We start from the raw sequence: 20,971 nt of genomic DNA, 5'->3' as shown, positions 1-20,971 counted from the left end.
CAACAATAGTGTGTGTCAGGACTGGAATCCAGGCGAGGCTAGGCTTGTTTTCAGTTTGCTCTGCATTGCACACAGTTTTGATTTTTTTTTAAATGTCCACCTGAATGCTTTTTTTGCCCATGACAAGAAGCGCAATCCCTGTACTGTTGTAAACCTCTGTAAAGCGCTCCCTTGTGTACCTGTATCATTGAATACCTCTGTAAAGGGCTCTGTTGCTTCTCGAAGCTAGGTCTGCACTCAATAAATACAATAATAATAATCATCATCACTGAAGAAGATTGTTGCTCCATAGCGTACCTCAGCATTTGGGATCAGCGCAGCATAGTTTATGTGCTGCAAAACACTTTGCAGCTCGGAAGTGTTTGTGGCGTAGCTCTACCTCTAACGGCATTGGTAAAAGTCAAACTGAGTGCCCATTGAAGGGGGGTCAGTGTACCGCCTCGTAGTGCCGCCTGTAGGTCCAGTGGTGGTCAACTGGGTGTTCCTTCTGACCCTCTCTTCACTGTATACTCCAAGGGTGTGTAGTGCATGCGTGATACCTACTGTGCAGGATCTGCAGTTACAATACATGCATGCAGGCAATAGGATCCCCTCGCTTGCAAGTGTGTGCCCCTCACAAATGAGGCCGCCTTGAGAATGTGCACCTACAAAGGGTATATATGAGTGTCCTCAGCATTACAGGAGTGCCTCTTCTATAATACCAACATGTCTGCTCTGTCCTGCAAGATGTGCCGATTGCACAGGCAGCACATATCAGCTAATCCCGTGCCTGTTGGGTTCGGAAAGTCATGCGCCTGCTCGTGTGGTAGAACAATTTTAAAAGATGCATGTTAAAAGTGCAGCTCTCGCTTCATAGCTCTGTAGGCAATCTACACATCAAGGAGCTATTGGCTAGTGATATTTTACACTTGGCGAGCATGAAGAAATGGTGTGCTGTGTGTATGTAAAGAACTGTGGTGGCAAGTGACTTTTTCTTGGCAGGCTAGAAGCCTGCTACTTGAATGTATGCCCCCGTGCAAATCATCGTTTTGAATCTGGGCCAGGACTTTATTCTGCCTTCTAATGCTATTGATTTGACTCAGAATAATGGCTCAAATTTAAATTCTTTGAAGAATGAGGAGTTAATGAATTGCTCTCTAAAATGTTATATTATTATTATTGAGTGGCACCAGCAACACTGATTTGCTCTGGCAGTGCTCGAGTGTGTCCTGGGCCGCTCTAGTGCTGCTGCTGTTGGGTTAAACTGCATGAAAGCTCCCAAGACTCACATTAAGTGGAAAAGGTTGCTTAAATCTGATAGGCCAAAGCTTGCAAAGATTTGCTAACCTGGCTCCTTGGCCTTACAGACTAACCAACTGATTCAGCATATGTAGCCATCCACAAATCCTCCCGTATCCCTCCCTTCAAGCATTCCTCCTCCTTCTCGTCCCTAACAGATTTATAAATGGTATATTTTCCACTCCCTGGGTCACTGCATCCCCAGGGCTAGCCTGTCAATTGGAACAGCACTAACCACCCTCCTTAACAATATAATAAACCCAAAGTTAACCGAACCATTCATTTAATTGGCTGAGCCTCTGCCAATCCCTGCACAGTGGCGTTCTTTCGGTTCACCCCACCTATCGTTTAGACCCACCACTCCCCCGGTACCATCTTAAAATATATCCTCTACTACTCTAAATCCTAGCCAACACTTCCCCCATGGTCTTCTGCTCCCCTGATGCTGCCCCTCTCTAAAGCAATGAATCACAAAGCTACCTATTCATCCCCATAAATCTGTTAAACCACGTGCCATGCACCCAAAACTTGCCACAAGTCGCAAGTCCCTGCTCCCCTTTGACAATCCACTCCAACACCATAAACCCCCAGAAGGAAAAACCTGCAAGTGAAGATTACCTTGAACGTCAACACCTCCCAGGCAGACCAAACACTCTCCGCCCTCATCTATACCCTAATTGTATCCCTTCCCTTATAACCTTACTGTATCATCGCGTTCCTTCTGTCTACTCAGCCTACCTTCCCGACCCTACGCACCCTATATAAAAGTAAAACCCAACTTTTATCACCCAGCTAAATTCTCCCACAAGTACCCTTCTAATTTCTTCCTCCTTTGACCCCCCCATTTCCCTACTCACATTTTCCACCATACTCACCTCCCCTCCTACCACTCCGGCCCAAGCCAACCCACAACCATGGGCACTGTAACACCCCAAATACTACGATATACCTCTATCCTACCTCCAAAACAACCCTCTGCCTAGATACCATATTGTTCAGTTGCCCCCGAGCACAAACGCCCACAATATCCTTGAACCCCCCCACTCCACCACCTCTTCGTTATCCCTGCAACCCCACGCCATCCATACTGAAGTTCCTTCCTACTCGCCAGCTCGTAACCCACCAGTACCTGCCCCCAAAGTCTGGAAACATTGCAGCCCTGCAGAAGAAACACTCTGGCCTGAGTGTACTGGACTCTAGGTTTGCAGACTCAGCTTCTTGTTTACTCGGATCCCACCCACCCCCGGTAGAAGGTACATTTGGGCAAGCACAAGACAGCGGTCATTGCCAGGAAGTCGTGGAACAGAAGAGCAGGAAGGTGGCATGGGCCTGGAAGGTAGCTGCCAGCAGGTGCATGAGTGCTCACCAGACAATGTACAGGGGAGCACACACTAGGGGGCACCCTGTGAGCAAAGAAGGGCAACTTTCAGTCCCCGGTCCAAGTGCCCAAAAGTACAGAACTTTGATAACACTGCACACCTGTTTGTTGGGAAATAAACACAACACTCCTGTATTGGGTCATTAGTATTATGTTTAATAAAAAGCCACAGCCTTTTTATTGCCAACACAAAACAAGAGTTTTATTGTGTGTAATGTATGATGTCCATGTTCCATAAGGTAAGTGGTTCCATAGCTTAGGAACCTCCACTGGGTCCAACAAGTTGAGGCGAAATCGCCTTACCGTGCCGCAAAGTTCTGAAACGTAGCTTAGCGTGCCCGCAACGCTCAGAATGGAGTATTTATACATCTGACACTCTTTCAGTCTTTGAAACAAATCTGTGTTACTTCCTGGCACCCACGCCATCTGCATATATTTAAATTTAGCATAATTGGCGCACCAGGATAAATTCACCACAATTTTTTTTTAAATCAATGCCACTATACGTTGGGTGGATTTTTGGGGGTGATATTGTAAATAAATAATATGTACCATTCCCATTGCCGATATTGCCAATGATCAAGAGTGACATTTTATAACCGTACTTTGAAAGTATTCTCCACTTATGGTAAAGTTGTACATTTAGGATCAATACCCAGTGCCCCACGCCACCATCTTCCCTACCCAATCACACTCATCCCTTCTGGTGTTCCTCCCTTCTCTGTCCTCCCATCTGGCTACTCCCACCCCCACCCCCTGTTAATCACTCCCGACCCCTTTGCTCCCGTGCCACCATTCGGCCCTTGTTCCCCTCTTGCCAGTGCAAAGTCCTCTCCTTGAGGCCGTCCTCTCTGTTCCGGCACCCCCACCTGTCTGCACTGTCTCCAATTGGTGCCCTGTTGGTTGCAAAACCTTTTCCCCCTCCCCTCTCCTGTAGTCGTTCATCAATCCCCCCCCGGTAACCACCATTCTCCTCTCCAGTACCACCCTTTAGCTCATGTTCCATGACCCGCCGCCAGGGTCATATCTCCCTCATACCATCACTTACCCCTCACACTTTTCCTCCTCCACTGCACTCCCCCATCCACAATGCTCCATTGTTCCCCGTTCCCCTATGTGTGCCCTTCTCTCACATCCAGCACCAACCTTCCACTTGTGCCACCGCATTCCTGGACACCATGCCAATGTGCCATACCACTTCCCTTTCTCATAGTCTGCCTGACATCCAGGCCAACACCTCCGTATCCATCCCTTCAACCACCTCGCTCCCCTCTGCATACCTTCTGAAGTCTCTTGTTCTGGGTTGTCAATATCTTCCCAGTGGGTGAGGTGCATCCACCTCCACCCACCTGGCTGCCTTCCTAGGGGGAGCCATCCTGGCACCTCTCAACGATCATACTGGGTGAGTACTTACCTCCCTCTCCACCTTCCACCAAACTCCCAGGAGCCGCGCCACTCCTCCTTTGCCGAAATCCTCTCCTCAGTCAGCCACAGACTAGCCCTAACCTCTCCCTCTTCCCTGGGACCGTTCTGGATCCTCTCCGTCGCTATCGGCTGGGGTGCTCAAACCATTAGCCCATCATCCCATGCCCTCCTTTTCCTTCCCACTCTACTTTTTTATTATTTTAATTTAACCCCTAACACACCACCTACCCCGCCCAACCCCCACTCTGGTAAACTCTCTACCTCGACACCTGCCTCTGCCCATCCCTACTCTATGGTTGCCCCCTCCCGCCCCTGCCATATCTGCCCCCCAAGCGCAACCCTGCTGACTGCTGCTAGCTCTACGTGAGGGCCAAGAGGGGGGCTGCAGGCCAACCCTACTCCCCCCTTAAACACCTGCCAGCGCTGGCTACAGAGCCTGGGCGTACCCAATGGCCCACCATGGGCCCACTATACCCCCAAATGATCTTGGCCCCCCAGCAACCTCCGTCATATACTCGTGCCCAAAGACAGGGTGCTGCTTTAATAGATACTCTCCCACTCTGCCCTGAACCAACATACAGGTGGCAAAATCGCATGTCTAACACCTGGTAATCATTTAAGGTGCGCAAAGACCTCAACCAGCGTTGAGTGCCCCACCTGAGTGACACCTCTGTCATGTGATCACTTGATAGCCAGGCACTCACTGCTACGTCTTTCTAAACCTACCTTGAACATGTGGCAGGTACACTGTCCCAGGTGGCCGGCCACAACTGTCGCCAAGCACTTTGTCCACAGGGCTTCCTGTCCCAATGTCGGCCGTAAAAACTCCCCACGCTCCTTGCACAACTGGGCCCTTACCGCCATCACCCACCGGGCCCTGGCCCTTGAGCTTAAGCTGCCCAGCCCCGTCACCCCCCCCACAAGGCCTTCAACCTCCCACCCCCTGAATGCTGACCTACTAATCCCCACACCTGCTGCTCCAAGAAGGCCCCCTGCACACCACTTCTAACATTATTTACCTTGTAATAGTTGGGGGTCTGCTACGGGCCCAACTCGGCCTATCACAAGGCCTGACCAAACTACCCCATCGGCAACATGTTCGGCTCCGACCACTGGCTAATTCCCGAACCTCTTCTTATTAATACCCCAGGGCACTCTACCCTACGTGGATGTGGCTTGCTCCCAGCATGTTTTCCACTACACTTAGTGTTCTGCTACACAATACACAGGCAGTGGCAGCCACACACTATCCCTGGGTACTCTCTCAGCCAGCAGATTGATTTGCTTTAGTTCGCTAGTTTGTTTGACTGGGGCTATCTTGGCTCAATAGTTAAACACAAAACATAAAGGCATTCAAATCATCAATGACATGGGCCTCTGTATATGTATCCTTCCCCATAAAAAGTAGGACCCATGTCACAGAGGCTTACAGGGAAATCTCCTGGTATCCCGGCTAGCCAGTGCCACGCTGCTTGGGTACCCGCTTCCTCTCCCCTATCTCCCATAGCATCTCTTTGCTCAGTCTCTTTTATCACCACCTCTCCTCTCTCACCTCAACCTGTAGCTCTTATCACACAAGCAGCCTAGTGTGCCGCCTATTAACTTTCTCGTCAGATTCCCACTTTCCCTTCTCCTATTCCGTCATCCCATATTCCCTGCCTATATAAATAACTAAGGTGCTTGTCAGAAAGTCTCCAAACAGAAATAGTCCACTGTCCAAAAATGAGTTCTACCTGACCGTACCACTATTCTAACCAACTAAATGAAGTCAAGAGAATGACTCCCTTCTCCTGACTGTCTCTTTTCTAAATGTTTCTTCTTCACTCCAAAATTTTTCAGTAGGTTATTGTTTAATTTGTTTCTAATCACCTTCTGTATCAGTTCTTGTAACTCCTTCAGTAGTTCTTTGGGCTCAATTTCTTTTCCCCTCTTCCCAGCATATTTGTATCCAATGCTTAAGGGTCTCTCTTGTAGGTTTAATGGGGATTCTCTTCCTCACATTGTTACAATTCCTGTTATCGTCTTTCTATTGCATATCTAATCAATTTCACTGGCACAAGTGTTTCCAGATGGATAATGATTCCCCACCGTCCTCCCGGTTCTCCTGTTCTCCCTGTTACTTCTGGGTTGGTAGGGAAATGTCCCCGGGAATGGCAATCACTCAGGCTCTCCTCTTTGGCTCCGGTTCGCTCCCTCTTGAGCTTTGTCCGCATCCCACGCTTCGTCTTCTCTGCGACCAGGTATGGCTGCGGGTAACCAGACGTATTGCTGCTCTCTCAGCGTGGTGGTTTCAGCATCGTTGGATGGGTGCACTGCCCACCACGAAGCTGTCGTGGTCATGCCACCACCAGGACTTGAATTCCTGTCTCCTCGGTTCTCCAGTCTGTGTGAATGCTGGGTATCTAGCTTTTCACCCTCACGTTCAGTCCAATTCTGAAGGTCGTGGGCTCCACTGCTCTCTTTGGCTCCACTAGCTGTCACACTGTCAGCAGGCTTCCCCCCACTTATGCTCTCTCTCTCTGCTTTGCCTCTCCTCAGGGAGTCCTCCTCTTCCAGTCTACTTGTCTCAGGTAAATGAAGGTTTCTCCTTATTTGTGATGAAATATTGTGGCTTTGACTTCATGCAAATCTCTGGATTTCCCACTGCTCTTTATTTCTGATAGTCCCTTATATGCCATGAAAGGGAATGGCTTAGGGAATTCCTCACAGGAATGGGAGTCCTTGTCCCCTAAGGGGGAGGAAGTCTCTCCCAGTGAGGTCCCACTTGACTCGACCCGTAGGGAGGGTGTTGTGGAGCGGGCTCCCCTCACTTGCCTCACAGTTGGGGGAGCTCACCCTTGGGGAGAAGGGACAAATTCCATGGATTTGCCACAGTATACTGTAAAAATACTACAATACCAAGGAGACACTGCAGTCCAAAAGACCCCACAGAAATGACAGAGAGACTTTTAGTGCATATACTTTTCCAGGATTGTTTGTGGATCATTAGAATAATCACCTTCTGTCCACCCTAGCCTCGTACCAGTCCTTACCAGTGAAAGCTCACTACCTCAAAGTCTAAACATTTCCTGAATTTCACTGTACTCCCCAAAGGGGAGTAGAAGACTCTGCAGAGCCTTGTCCTCTGTCTATGTCTTTTATTTATGCTATGGGAGACAAATGAAGAAGGTGGGACCAGGCTGTTGCCAGTTCTAGAAAGAAAATAATACAAAATGAAGACATTGGTTGCAATGTGAAAACATTTCTTCAATATGTTACACTAGCATGAGTGCGTGTTGAACACCCATTATATGATATTCTCATTTTTTTATATAACTGAGAACAAAGGATTAAAAAACATGGCAAAGCTTATTTGTAAAACACAAGGTGCGATTTTGAAGAGATTCAATGCACATTTGAGCATAATAGTACTGGGTTTACATTTCCAGAAAGAATGCCTTTAAAAATTGCAACATGGACTAGAATATTGAAAATCTGCCATCTTGAAAATCTTATGGAATGGAAGAAAAAAGTGTGTAATCATAGGTCTCAGTCTTACAAAGCAGATACTAGCGGGCTGTAATTATAATGAGCAGGGCATAGTCCCCCTCATCTGAATTCGAAAAGAAAATATTTTTGCAAAACCAATATTATTCATTAAAACACAAGCCTCATGGTGAAGACAGCTGATCAGAGACAGCCTAGTAAAGTGGGATAGCAATGTTCTTTGAGAGCGTTATCAAGATCAAGGACAGTCAAAATGTAGCCAGGGGTTGAAATTGGAATTCATGGAGCAGGAGCTCGAAGTAGCTCCTGGGGGTCAGAATGTTCCTCTGACCAGGAGTTAAATCATGAGCCAGGAGACATTAAAGTTCAGACTCCTGAATGGAGTCCCCGAAAGATGGCAGAACATGTTTTCTCCCTCCAAAATGTGGCATGCACGCAAAAATGCATGTGTTGTACTTCCCTTTCTGTTGCTGTCTTGTTCTGTCTTGTATTGCTGAATGTTTCTGTTGAATCCTCTATCGTTTGCAAATTTGCTTTACATGTCTTCTCTTTTTACATACTCTTTAAACTGCTTTCCCTTTTACATTTCTGTTCTGTCTGTTTTTCCGTCTTGCTGCTACTTCTCATTTAGTCTTTACTTATCTTTGGGGCTACATCATAACTCTGCCACGAAATCTGTTACTGCATTAATCTGTCACTTTCTCTTTACTGCAACCTTTTTAGCTCTGCTGTAACCTATTTTTCTGTGATTTCATACAAATAGTACAGTATGCCATTTCTTTGATCTCAGATTCAGCTAGCAAAGAAATAAAGGTGGTTCAGATGTGACACACAGAATTGACTGCCTAAGAGAAAGCAAGCAGCTGATTCTCGGAGCCTAGAATTAGCACTTAGCTTTTTTTGCAAATTCTAATTTGTATGCTTTCCTTAATAATTTGGTGGCAATATTAAACTACAAGGCTGAACTGCTTTAGTAAGAAGAAGCAGGCAGTACATATGCTCAGGGGCCTAAAACTTGGTACCTTGCCAATTTTTCTAAATCCAAATTTTTTGACCGTTTCAGTATTTTGGGAGGTGAAATAAGCAATTTTCACCCATTTTTCCCAAAATATTTTTCTTTTCCATGGTTACAAGACACCATACATTGTTGAATAGATTATTATATTCTACAATTTGGTCCACTGGAATTCATCTTGTGTGTATTTGTCTCAACCAAATTCGCTTGACCAAATTGTGGACTATCAAATGATATTCTGTGCTGCCCCTCAGATTTCTTCGGCCAGGATAAGTGGATCCATCAGAGCACAGATGAGAGGAATCTTTGAAGGAAATTCAAAATGACTTGCCTTTAATTTGTAACCCATGGCTTTAGATTGCGTTTAGGTTGTTCTTAGATAAATGTCCTTTAGAAGTCATGGACTTTCAGTTTCTAAACCCATTCCAATTAATGGGTTTTACAGGCATTGATATGTATAACCTCACCTGTACCCCAGCTCGCCAATTCTGACAGCACTACTGTGCGCATTATTTTAGGTTTTACTGTGTCACAATTGCTACACACACAGTGCCGATTGGTTGTAGGTTGCTTTAATATTTTCAAAGTGAATAGAATTGTGTGGTGGGATTCTATTAAACTATTTTATTACTAATAGTAGGAACTGCATATTGTTTGACTATACTATGTTTAATGCTAATAGATTATCGCTACAAAAATATACATAAATGCTTCATTAAAAACAGAGCATTCTTAATATGTTTCTACTCATAAATATAAAAAAGACAGTACATTGCAAGTGTAAATACTTGTTGGTTCAGTGATAAAACTGTGTAGGGAAGATATTGATGTAACCCCTGCCAGGTGAGATGTAAAAGAAGAAAGCGTGAAGGATCCCCCGGTGCACGAGTTGTGCTAGGGACCTTTCAAACATAAGATAAACAAACAGACTGTTAAACTCAACGCAAGTGCAGCGCCATTGGGAGAACAGTAGAAGACTGTCCGAACCGAACCTCACCTACGAGGGTCAAACACAGCGCTCCCCTCAGCTCCATGAATAAAATAATTACCTGGTTAATCCTGCCTGGATCAGTGCCATCCACGGTGCCCCATTGCCAGTAGGGCCACCGCACTTGAATCACTGCTGCAGCCCAGAACTACTTCATCATGGCGTCCCCTGCTGCCAGGAGGGGCACTGCACTGTTAAAATCACTGCCACGGCCCCGGCTCAATGCTTGGTGCTCCCAGTAGGGAATAACAGCACCCAGCATCACTGCTGCCTCCCGCTCTGACTAACTGCGAGGTGCTGCCCAGCAAGGAAGGGGGACACCCCATGACATTGCTGGGCCTGCTTCCTACCAAGGCAGGCCTACACCAAATGCAAGGGCCACTGCTGGCAGAATTTCCAGGCTGTCGTTAGCATACAGCCCGGCTACAAAGAACTTTACGGCCCCCTCCACATTGCTGCCACACTTCCTGAAGCATCTAATACTGTGGTCTTCTGGTGGCCCGAAGGCTGTCCAGTGGGGGCTAGGGGTGCAAAAAAAGCAAGAATGGTGACCGCTTTGAATAGAAAATATAAGCAGATATGCCATATGGAGGGGCCAGCAGCATTATTTTTACTCAAGGGGGGCTCTGCATAAAATAGTTTGAATGCCACTGATCTAATAGCACCCGACAAGATCATCTGCAACACAAGGGACCTTTGGACAGCCGTGGCCAGGCTGTCTCCAAAGGAAGGATGTTGTATATTTAGAAGGACTTTTACAAATATATTTGAAAGGCCTCTTTTTTTAGTTTGTATGCAGCTGTTTGGGAATAGTTGTAGTGTCATAGTGTGAAATGTGTTACTACGTTTTTATTAAAAACAAATAGACAACTGCTGGTGTACTGGGGGTTGTCAAGCTCTATATTATATATATATATATATATTCCAACAAATAACCAAAAGAACATACACCAGCATTCCTTTGTCCATCATTCCTTGTGTTGTACATTTATTTTGACCTACGTTTTCTTCCTAGGGGTTTGGGGACATATTATACCTATTGCCTTTCCTGACCAATTGTTTTTGATCGAGCGTCACACCCAGGGTGATCCAGAAACTCAGGTAGCCAGGGGATGCCAAAGACAAGTAAGAGGCGGGTTAAGCATTCATGAGCAATACAAAGTGTACTACCGTGCCCGCCTACACTTTTCTCCCACTAAGTGCAAATAGACCCATCCCCCTGCTACATTGATAGCGTATGTTTATCATTTTCACATGGGTATACAAATTGGTTCCTAGATACTCTAGAGGTAGACCAACAACCATGTTGATGTCCAATAGTAAGCCTGTTAGGTACTATAGGGTAGTGGTTTCTCTTGCACCAAGTGCAGAGACCCAACTCTCTCCACACCCTTGCATCGGGTGCAGCACTATTCTCTGCCACAGCTCCAGGTGGGCATTTAAACTGCCCTTGAGGAGAAGGTTAGGCTTTGGTATGCAGGATACGAGGAAAGTCACCATCCTGGTTGGCTATCCATGCACAAATTGCTCTTTTTAAATCCCTGCTACTGGCGAATAAATCCTTCCATGGTCTTGCCTCCGACCACCTTGCTGAATGCATCTGACTGTACTCTCCCTCAAGAACTCTCAGTTCTTCGTCTCTTCACAACTGTGACGAATCTGAGAATATCATCCCTTCTTCCCTGGGGGGGAGGGACCTTTCCCATGGGGCCAGGATGATGCATCCACAGTACAATAATCCCCCTGAGGCGGTGCGCAGCTGGAGGATCACCTGGTAAGGGAAGTGCTTTATGGGACTGGGGACGATCACCTTCAAGAGACGCGGTATAACCCTGCTGAAAGTCCTTTAACTGCTTTTTAGGAGTTAAATTCCCCTTCCATCTTCTCTGATGCAACTGATGTGTTTTATTGTGAAACAAATCCAACTAACTCGTGTTCTTGCAGAGTAAAGAGCGAACCAGTATTGATGTATTATATCAGAAAGCATGTACTGAGACGAGGAAGAGGACTGCGAGGATGAAGATCACTCCGGTAAACTGAAGTGAGCTGTCTAGTTCTAGTGCAAAGCTTATTGGGATAGGGAGTTCTTCTGAACAAATACTGGAGTTTAAATGTAGCACAGCTGAGAGGCACAGAGAGTTCCCTCCGGGTAGCTGTGACCAGAGAAAGGAAGCTGCCAGCTGGAGAGCAGAGCACAAAGAAGCGAGACCGACACAGAGACAAGACACAGTCTTTCGGGGAAGGAGAGAGAATGAATGTAGCCTGGGAGCCGGCTACTCTGAAGCTCACTTACTAAATAGACGAGAGAGTTTCTTGCTGTGTCCACAGCAATGCTGAAGCGAGGGCCGACCGCAAGAAGGACGTGGAACGCTGCGAATAAGAAACTGAAGCGAGAAAAAGCCTGAGGGCTTCTGGAGCCTCAGGACGGAATCCCACTGTCCAGAGGATACAAATCGACAACGAAGGTACACAAGCTAGTGGGAAGTAAGACGAGGTCCGGGGAAGCCAAGAAAAGAACTGAAAGGACCGACTAATGGCCAGAGAACATTTTTGTGTAATACACAGAGAGAAATACGGAAAACCAGGGGAGTAGTTATCCCAATCAATAATTAATGTTGGTAAATGAATGCATGACAAGTAAACGCAAGATAAAAGAAACATTAGCTTAGCAGGAGAGTGAACCAGGCTATTGTGGACGTCAAGTGTGAGTCTGATACCCCCACCCAAGTGAAGTAGAGTATATAAGGGAGTCAGGGACTATGCATGAAAACAAGTTTGAAAAGAAGGAATGCTACGTTTGGCAGGGGAGTAAACTAAACAAGCCCACAGTTACATTGCAAGTCTGGGACCTGCACCCAAAAGAGAGGCTAAGGATAAAAGGGTCTGGGACCCCGAAGATAATCAGAAATAACAGGGGCATGAGCCCTATATGAGGAAGAAGGAGAATATATGAAACAGCTGGGTCTTGGCAGGCGAGTACTCCAAGACCCCTCAAGATTGAGAGTTTGGGATTTGCACTCAAAATAGCTGGAACCAAAGGGGTTTAAAACACTAAAACTGGGAAACATGTTGTAGTATTGTTTGGAAAACCACTATGTGTTTTATAATAAGAGACTGGAAAGACATTTCTCCTTTTTGAATTCTACGGGAACGTTATTTCTTGAACCCTTTGAAAGCCGACTGGCTGAGAACATTTTTGTTTATTTGATGAACACTATTTTCATTAGAGTGAGATAATCCTTGCATGATTTTGTTAATTTATAGAGTATGGGGCAGAAATAGGTTTTGGGGATGTGACTGGGGCAGACTTTTAAGTTTGGACATCCTGACTGTTTTCATTAGTTCTTATGAGGCAGGGAAACCCATTTTAGATTTAGGGATAGAGAGGCCTTTCTCCCAACGTTTTGTGATCAATAAAGGTCTATACCCAAAAACATGCCACCCTTGTGTCTGAGCCTTACTTCTGCTACCTCACACAACCCAATAGTCGCCCGCTCCACAGTGCCTTCTCCAGCTTTTCCTCCTTTTCCTTACTTGCCTCTCTTCACGGGAATGCTCACCCTCTGGCCTTCAAAGGAATCTCTTCAGTAGACCTCTTCCAAACTTGGCTCAACCTCCACCTGCTACCAATGGATGGTGCCTCCTTAGTCTCTCCCCCATCCAAAATAACCGTCCCCCATCCAAAATAACCATCCACCCCAACTCTCCCTCATTCTGCCCTCAGGATTACTCTATGTAATTTATACATTTGTAAATACTGGCCTCACGCTCTGAATGTTACAAATGTTGCAATGTCATCCCGGCCCGGTCCCTGGTCTAGCCCTCCAGAACCCGGTATACCTCATTCAATTCAGCAATGCTCTGATGTAAAAAGACCTTAGTGTATGGCTGCCTCTGCTCTCCGCTATTGCCTATTCTGTTTGAAATTACACGCTATTCCTATCGCATCAACACAACAGCATCGTTATCTTGCATTTTTCCACAGTCCCTCCACTTGCCTCACCCACCCCCTCTCTTTCAAATATACAGGGCTCTTGGTGTCCATGCAAATGGTAGCGGAGCGTGGTATACATCCCACTAACGTAACATAACTAAGCCTACATTTTTTTTCTATATTTCAAATCTCCCTTTGGCAGTGGAACTTCTAGAAGGAGCAGCAGCTGTGAAGGTACAATCCTTTGAGAAAAACAATGTACTATTACATTATCAGTGACCCACACAGAAAGACTGATGTCAGCACACTGATATTGCTACACTGGACATCAACGTTGGGCACACTGAGCCACGGGGAACCACTTAATTACTCACGTTGTTGACACAGGATCGGTTTGCAGCTAGCTTCACAAGAATCCAATATGGGATTCTGCAGCATCTTCATTACCTCAAATCTTTTTAACCTTCACATTTACTCTTAGCCATCCTTGTTCGCCCCTCCTTTTCCACTGATTCATATACAGACAACTGCCTTTTCAGTTTTAATCTTATCAGGTTGATGTCAGCATGTAGATGTAGGAGCCACCTGGAAGCTGTTGACTAGTGAATATTCACTCACTGGTTTAAACTGAATGGGGGTACGGCCAACCCGTTTATTGTGAGAGCGAGGAAGTTTGGAACCTTCAGCTCTGGCCACAATCTTTAAGCACCTGTGGCTAATATTTGCAATCTATGTTTGCTTTGAGATGAGGATTTAATATTGCAAGATCGGGATAACAGTTTTACCAGGATCTGCTTCGATCATTTGAAAAAGTGCTACCCCAGATGCCCTCTCAAGCTCCAGACTCTGTTCTTTCAACCATCATGTTGTCACGGCTTCAAAAAATGGAAATTACCTATACTCTTGCATGCCCAAGTGACATGTCCATGCCCAGCAGTGGATCTCAAACTCAGAGGCCAGGCTTGTCTCTGTGACCAGACAATCTTACCAGAGTTCACAGATCTTGGTTCTTCCCTCTGGCAACCAATTAAAAACCGAGATACCTTTAATGCGCTTTTCATAGCCTGCAGCTTCTTCTACATAGAGGGCCGTCTTTCATTGATGAGAAATTAGAACACTATGTCCCTACTCATACCCTTTAAGTGTCGGAGGATCTTCACTGTTCCTCCACTTCAGGTGGGTCTGATTAGGGAAAGTACCTTCTAGGTGTAGGCTGGTTACCTCTGGCACTCTTTGCCCAAGGAGAGGAGCACCCCCATACACCACTTGCAAATCTGTGGACATAAGTCTCACCTGTTCACTAAGTAAACCCACACTGCTCCTCTATTTGGAACCTGCCCCCATCTCGGTACACACGCCAAGGAGCCACTTTAATCATACATGATGTGTTCATTACATCTTTTTTCATTAGGAATATGTGTGTTCCCAAAGGGACCACGTTTACAGCTGGTTTCATTATAATTTTAAGAAGAATGTCTTGTATTGAGAGCGGTACGACGTTGTGCTGCAGAGACAGTGTATCAAAGAAGAGTATTCAGGGCCGGTCAAAGGCTCTAATCATGTGTTAGGGATAAGAATCCTGTGGACGTTTAAATAGTTGAAGACGGTTCAGGCCCTGTCTGTATGCTGCATCAGAGAAACGCAGAGTGGGGGTGGCCACTGAAGGTCTAACCTTTAATGGGGTCTCATACGAGGACTGGCTCAATAGTTATGATAAGAGTGTTTTGTACTGTGCCAATCACTGCTGTTGTGATCTAAAAGCAAAGAGGCTTGTCCGGAGTGTGGCGTACTGAAGGATGAGAGAAGTTCAGCAGAAAGGGGGAAACGGTAATGAGGGAGAAAGGTTTGTACAGGATTGAAAGGAAATGAAGGATAGAAATTTAGTTTGTGATGGTTTGCATGCCTGTGGAGTCAGTGTAGAAGGGTCAAAGCATAGGCAGACCTTCCAGTTTATAGCGATGTTGTGCTCTCGACAGAAAGCTGCAAAACTGGTCATTTTCAAACGTAACGCAACATTTTGGAAATGACGTTAATAAGGTGCAGAATTTGAAATGTTTCAATCTGCTATTGATTTTCATTAGTCTAAAGCGCAAATCAATGCCCATCTGTTATCATAAATTCACAGGGCCAGTTTTCCAAAGTCCTGCACATCATTTAAACCAAGAAAATAACCCTGCAACATCTTGTTTTCAATCAGGAGGCACTATAGGAACATCAGCACTGGTTTTCTGGAGGTTTAGTAGCTAGCTACAATTTATATTAAGCATAAATGCTGCAATATTTCTTGTTTGATACTGCGAAATTTTGCAATCAATGGCACTCAATCCTGGGGCGGGAAGGGTGAGGAGGCAGCAGAACGCTGATCAGCAAAGTGCAAATGTGTAATGTTCCTGGGAGAAATCCTATACCCATTCAGGCTGTTTCTAGTACTTAAAAGAAAGGCACTGGAAGGACTGATGGGCACGGTTTGGCCTCAAGCATACTCTTGAACTGTGTAGTCTTGTTTATCCATTAGGTGTTATTGTAATCTGACAGACCCCAGAGCGAAAAATCAGGGCTTGCCCAGCCCAATGTCTGAAGTGACAGAGGCCAGAGTGATAAAAGAATTAAATGTTGTCATACACCTGCCTACTTTCAAAAGGTCACCAACCCTTTAATGGACTCTAAGACTTCATTAATGGCCGCATAAACTGAACAGCAAAATGTTCCATTAAAAATATACTTTCAGGTCAAAGTGAACCAGGTGTCAATCCTTGCACCTTGAGAGCTCTTTTCAAATTTGGGGAGGGGTGGCAGGTACCCGTTTGTGATGCGTTACTAAATTCGCTCTTAAGGTGTACTGTTGATATGTCAGCACTGTCGCTGTCTGATATGCAAACGAAACAATGGACGTATGCTGACGCAAAATGTGCCATGGATGCCAATTGTCTCACGTATAATACATTTCATTCGTCAAAAAACAACATAAAAACAGTTCAGAACACCTGTGTGTCTTTAAATTCTGCACACTTTTATTTTGAAATGGATACTATTGATTTCATATAGGCACTTTGTGCAATCAGTGAGATTAGTACGTGACATGTCTGTTAACAATACACAGTTGACTCTAATAAGGTTTTGTTTTTGAAAAAAAGAAAGAACGAAAAAATATCGTGACAAGCAAGTTCTCAGAAAAAAGTGTTGTGTAACTAACTGTGTATTGTTGACGAATAAAATGTATTATATGTGAAACAATTGGTGAACCTATGCGTTCTATTTCAAGTAGCTGAGAATAGAGATAGTGCCATACCTGTTTGCCTGATTTCCAATCTCCAAGGTGTTCTTGATTTAAGTGTTGTGCGAGGGTGGTGCTGTGAGCAATCTATGTATCCAGATTTGTGACAATTATGTTGTTAAAATCTGAGTGGTCCATACCTTGGAAGTTGCAGGACCATGCTGTTAATCTCTGTAATTCTGGTGAGACCTACAGCACCTGCCTAGGGTGGCAACAGGTTGGAAGTTCTGCCTGGTCCGGTCTTTAGGTGGTGTCATGCCAGTTTATCTGTTGCGATGAACTGAACAGCCAGGTTTTGAGAGTTCTTCTGAAAACGATGTGACCATTCTCTGTACAGAATTGCCTGGGTAACGAGTTCCATTGCTTGGTTGATAGATCACCTTCTGAAGGATGAAGGGCTAAGTTGACTGCAGAATTCAAATGTGTGACTTCAGGGTACACGCAGATGTCACAGGTGAACACTTAGAAATCCTGCAGTCAGACATCCTTGGTTTGACGAAATCTGCCCACACTACCGCCACACTGCCAGACCTGTACTCCGCCCAAGCAAAGGGTCATCTTTCAAACTTTGGGCTTGACTAACTCCAGGGAATACTGAGGTGCACCTTGGAAGGAATTACCTCTGCATCATTCAAGCCTCAATATTTAGGAGGTTATGTACTGGTGCAGGTGGGTTAGCTGCATGGGGAAAGAAACTTGCTAAATATTGTGGGTGAGGTCTACGGGGAAGAGGGAGGATAGCTGCAGGCTTAAATGCAGCTTGCAATTTCCATATGCATTTTTTATGAGAGAACCTATAATTTCTACTGCCCATGCCCTCATGCTGCCTGCGCTAACCCTAATTTTTCTATTGGGAGCTGGTAGGGGTTACTTGCAATAATCTTGCCCAATCAGCAATGAATATTATCTTCTGTTACCTCAAGACTACTCTTAAAGGGTTTAGCACACTTTTTATGGGTATGTTGTTTTCTTATTATATATTTTAGTTGTGTGTCATCAGGAGGGGGTCGACTAGAATCACCATATAACGACATGTCACTGAGACACCTTTTCCCACCCCTTTTTATTTCTAGAAATATCCAAACAGACTGGTGGAACGGCTTTGTGGCACAGGCTAACCCACTGCTGCTTCTTACATGATGTATTAATATGTAGAAAGCTCTTGAGCTGTGCCCTCTGTGGGCTCGAATGTTGAAGACCTTGCTTTCAACACACTTCATTATGTATTCTTGCACAGCAATTGTCGTTTCAGACTAGAAAGCCAGGTTTATAAGCAGCAGAATGCAATATCATATCTGGTTTCACATTTCACACCTTGCGTGCGACAATCTGAGATGTCTTATCTTTCCGCTGGGTTATACATAGTCACTTGCTCTTAAGTCATTGTTTGATGAAGGCATGCAGCTTCTTGTTATGCCCGATCAGACCCTCCCCCCCCCAGGTTATGGTGATTTTGCGATTACTAATAATACCGCTGACCCATGCTTTTTTGGCAATAAAACCCGCGAAAATGGCAGTTAAAAAAAACCTCGTTAAATAGCCGTTGTTTTTATTTAAAAAAAACAACCTGCATTTGACTTTTTTTTAAGTCACAATCTGAGGGGGTAAATGAGAGGGAGATGTGGGCCAGAGGGTAGTCAGACAAAAAACTAAACAGAGTTAAAAGAAATCTGATGGATTTAAATTTAAGAAGCATGTTGGACTATGAAATGTCTTTTTTGTTTTCATTGTAAGCTGCACATTTTTTTAAAAAAGTGTGCTCAGTTAGACTACTTTTAACATAAATGGCCCTCGCCACAATTATATTCATGGACCATTTATTTCCATGGTGTTCGCTTACAACCAAAGAAAGAACAGGCTAACAAAAAGGCATTCAATATGTGATTGACTGCTGAATAAGGGAGCACCTTTACAATTCCTGAAATGTGTTATTTTCCAGAAGGGGACAGGACAACTGCCTCTCTTTGCCTCCCCCGACCCACGCCACCTACGTCTGTATCCAATGGTCATTGTCACCTCCAATTCGTTATGCAAACTTTACCAATGGTGGTCTGCCTTGAAACAAATTATTGTAATACTTCTATATCGCTTTAGTTGATGCGAAATTATCGAAGTGTTTCGTGCTACAGAAACAAAACGGCTCCAAATGTAACATGTGCCCGGGCAAACGCACCAAAATGTGCTAGGAACTGGTAGCTCATCGCGGCTTCCTTCACAGCCCTCCCCTTGCACTAGATGTTTTACCAGCCCACTGAGGGATTCGCACTAGTTAGTTATTATTGCGGCTAGAAAACTACGGCAAGTCCGGTGTGATTATAAACCCGCCGCTCTCCCCTGAGACCAGCGGCAGGTACCGCCCCCATCACCCGAAGGTTTTCCAGTGGAGAGATGGCAAAACAGAATGTACGGGGACCACGTGACCTGGTTACACGAATCGTGTCGCTCCTACACACACACACACACACACACACACACACACACCTTGTAAATATTATGAAAGCACAGCTGTGTCCCTGTGCGACGACGGTGCCCTTTCGCGCAGTCATGACCACAATAGTATTCACCTTAATGGTTAGGCGGGAGCGGTTAATCTGTTGACTGTGGAACCCGCCTAAAAGATAGGATCCCAGCTGTATAACATCACCAAATTGTGTGTTCTGTGACAAAACGGTTAAAGCCTACAAGTGTCAATTGTCTAATGCGCCACTGTCGGAAGCCCTTACATTTTAAATGAGGAAGAGGGCCGCGTTGTATACGTACGTGTCGCCTTCCTCTGTCAGGAAGGTCCAGGGGTTGGCGGCGGGGTCGCGCCCAGGCGGAGGGGTGGCCGTCACCCCCTCCACGCACTTGTCTCCCTCAAGCGAGCAGTTGGAGCGGAAGCCGTCCAGGAATCCCGAGTCTTCACGCTCCCCCTCGGCGTCCTCCCATTGAAGGGCCCCTGGCTTGCCGCCTAGAGGCTTCCCCGGGACCGCCGAGGGGGGGCAGCGGCCACCCCCCTCCTCGCAGGTGCACGGGCCCCCGGCGCCCTGCGAGAGGGGGCGTCCGCCCGAGGACTTGATGACCTGGTTGCCAGCGGGGAACATCCCCGGGCGCCGATCGGCAGCAACTGAGCGCCGAAATGCAGCGCCAGTGGTTTTGGCACAGGCGACTTCTCACGTCGAGGGAAATTCCCCGTCGCCAGAGAGATGATTTCTCCACAGCCGAGGAATGTGCCGCCGGGTACAGGCGTGCAGCTCGGAGGTTGGTAGCAAGACAAACCGGTTTCCCCAGTAAGGGAGAGCGTCAGTGGTGCTGAGCCCTGGTGTGCCAGCTAGCTCGCTCTTTATCCACGGTGACAACACTGGCGCAGTCAGCTGTGCTCTTTGTCTGCCACGCGTGTGCCTGTGTCGTGCGTGGACGAGCCTGTGTCAATCTCTCATACGCCGATGCCTTGGGAGTGAGTATGCTACCCGATGCCTTGGTTATGAGTATGCTACCCCGTCTGGCACAACCCGGGAGACCAAATCGTGGGGGAGGTGGAGGAGGGGATTAGCCAAGCAATGGGTTCTCTGAAAAAGAACCTGCATCTTGTAGGCTGAGTAGTGTGCCCCCCCTCGCTCTTGTTCCGTGTACCCCGACTATGGAATAATATGACAAGCAGACTTGGGTGTGGAAAACTTATAGGCCGTAGGCTTATTTATTTTCTACCGAAAATAACACCAAAACATAACATGACAGAATACATCACACCCAATGCTTTTGGGCACATCGTGTCCAGAGTTGGAGGAGATGCCCAGCCTTCTCCTCAGCAAGTCTTTGTTACCCTTGGGCATCCGACCCCGGACATGTGCCGCCACACCTGAGTGGATGTTGCCTCAGCCTCTCAGGTCCCCCCAAAAGCGCCCCTATCTGCCCTGAGAATGTTGCTATAACAAAACCCCCCCTTCCCTTAGTCGACAGGTGCGCCCCAGATTCTCCATGCTATAAATTCTGACATGAAACTTTCCGTTTTTCCCCCCTATTGCGTGCCATGCTACGCAGTATACCTGCTGCTGCTGCCTCTATGGTAGTGGTCCTTCTCTCCGATGGAGTTCACGTATATTGCTCTCCCTCTACCCGACTGGTATACTAACCTCGCTTTTTGCCTGGCCCTCCCCATCTATCGTGTGACGGGCCATTAGTTCCCCTGCCCTGAAAGCCCCATGGTATGCCCG

The 20,971-nt window shown here is 46.2% G+C and overlaps 1 protein-coding gene across 1 annotated transcript in view; it reads right to left on the bottom strand.

The window, feature by feature from the left end:
* Positions 1-20,120, bottom strand: part of LOC138567048 (NF-kappa-B inhibitor epsilon-like) — a 44,706-nt gene extending 24,586 nt beyond the window's left edge. Inside the window, exon 1 of the mRNA XM_069644881.1 lies at positions 19,539-20,120. Within this exon, the coding sequence (XP_069500982.1) occupies positions 19,539-19,861 (323 nt within the window). The 5' untranslated portion in view covers positions 19,862-20,120. The remainder of the gene's footprint in view (positions 1-19,538) is intronic.
* Positions 20,121-20,971: the final 851 nt, after the last annotated feature.

The sequence above is a fragment of the Ambystoma mexicanum genome, chromosome 2p (genome assembly GCF_040938575.1).
Source record: "Ambystoma mexicanum isolate Mex_15411 chromosome 2p, UKY_AmexF1_1, whole genome shotgun sequence".
NCBI classification, from domain to species: Eukaryota; Metazoa; Chordata; class Amphibia; order Caudata; family Ambystomatidae; genus Ambystoma; species Ambystoma mexicanum.
This window is presented reverse-complemented; position numbering and strand designations above follow the sequence as displayed.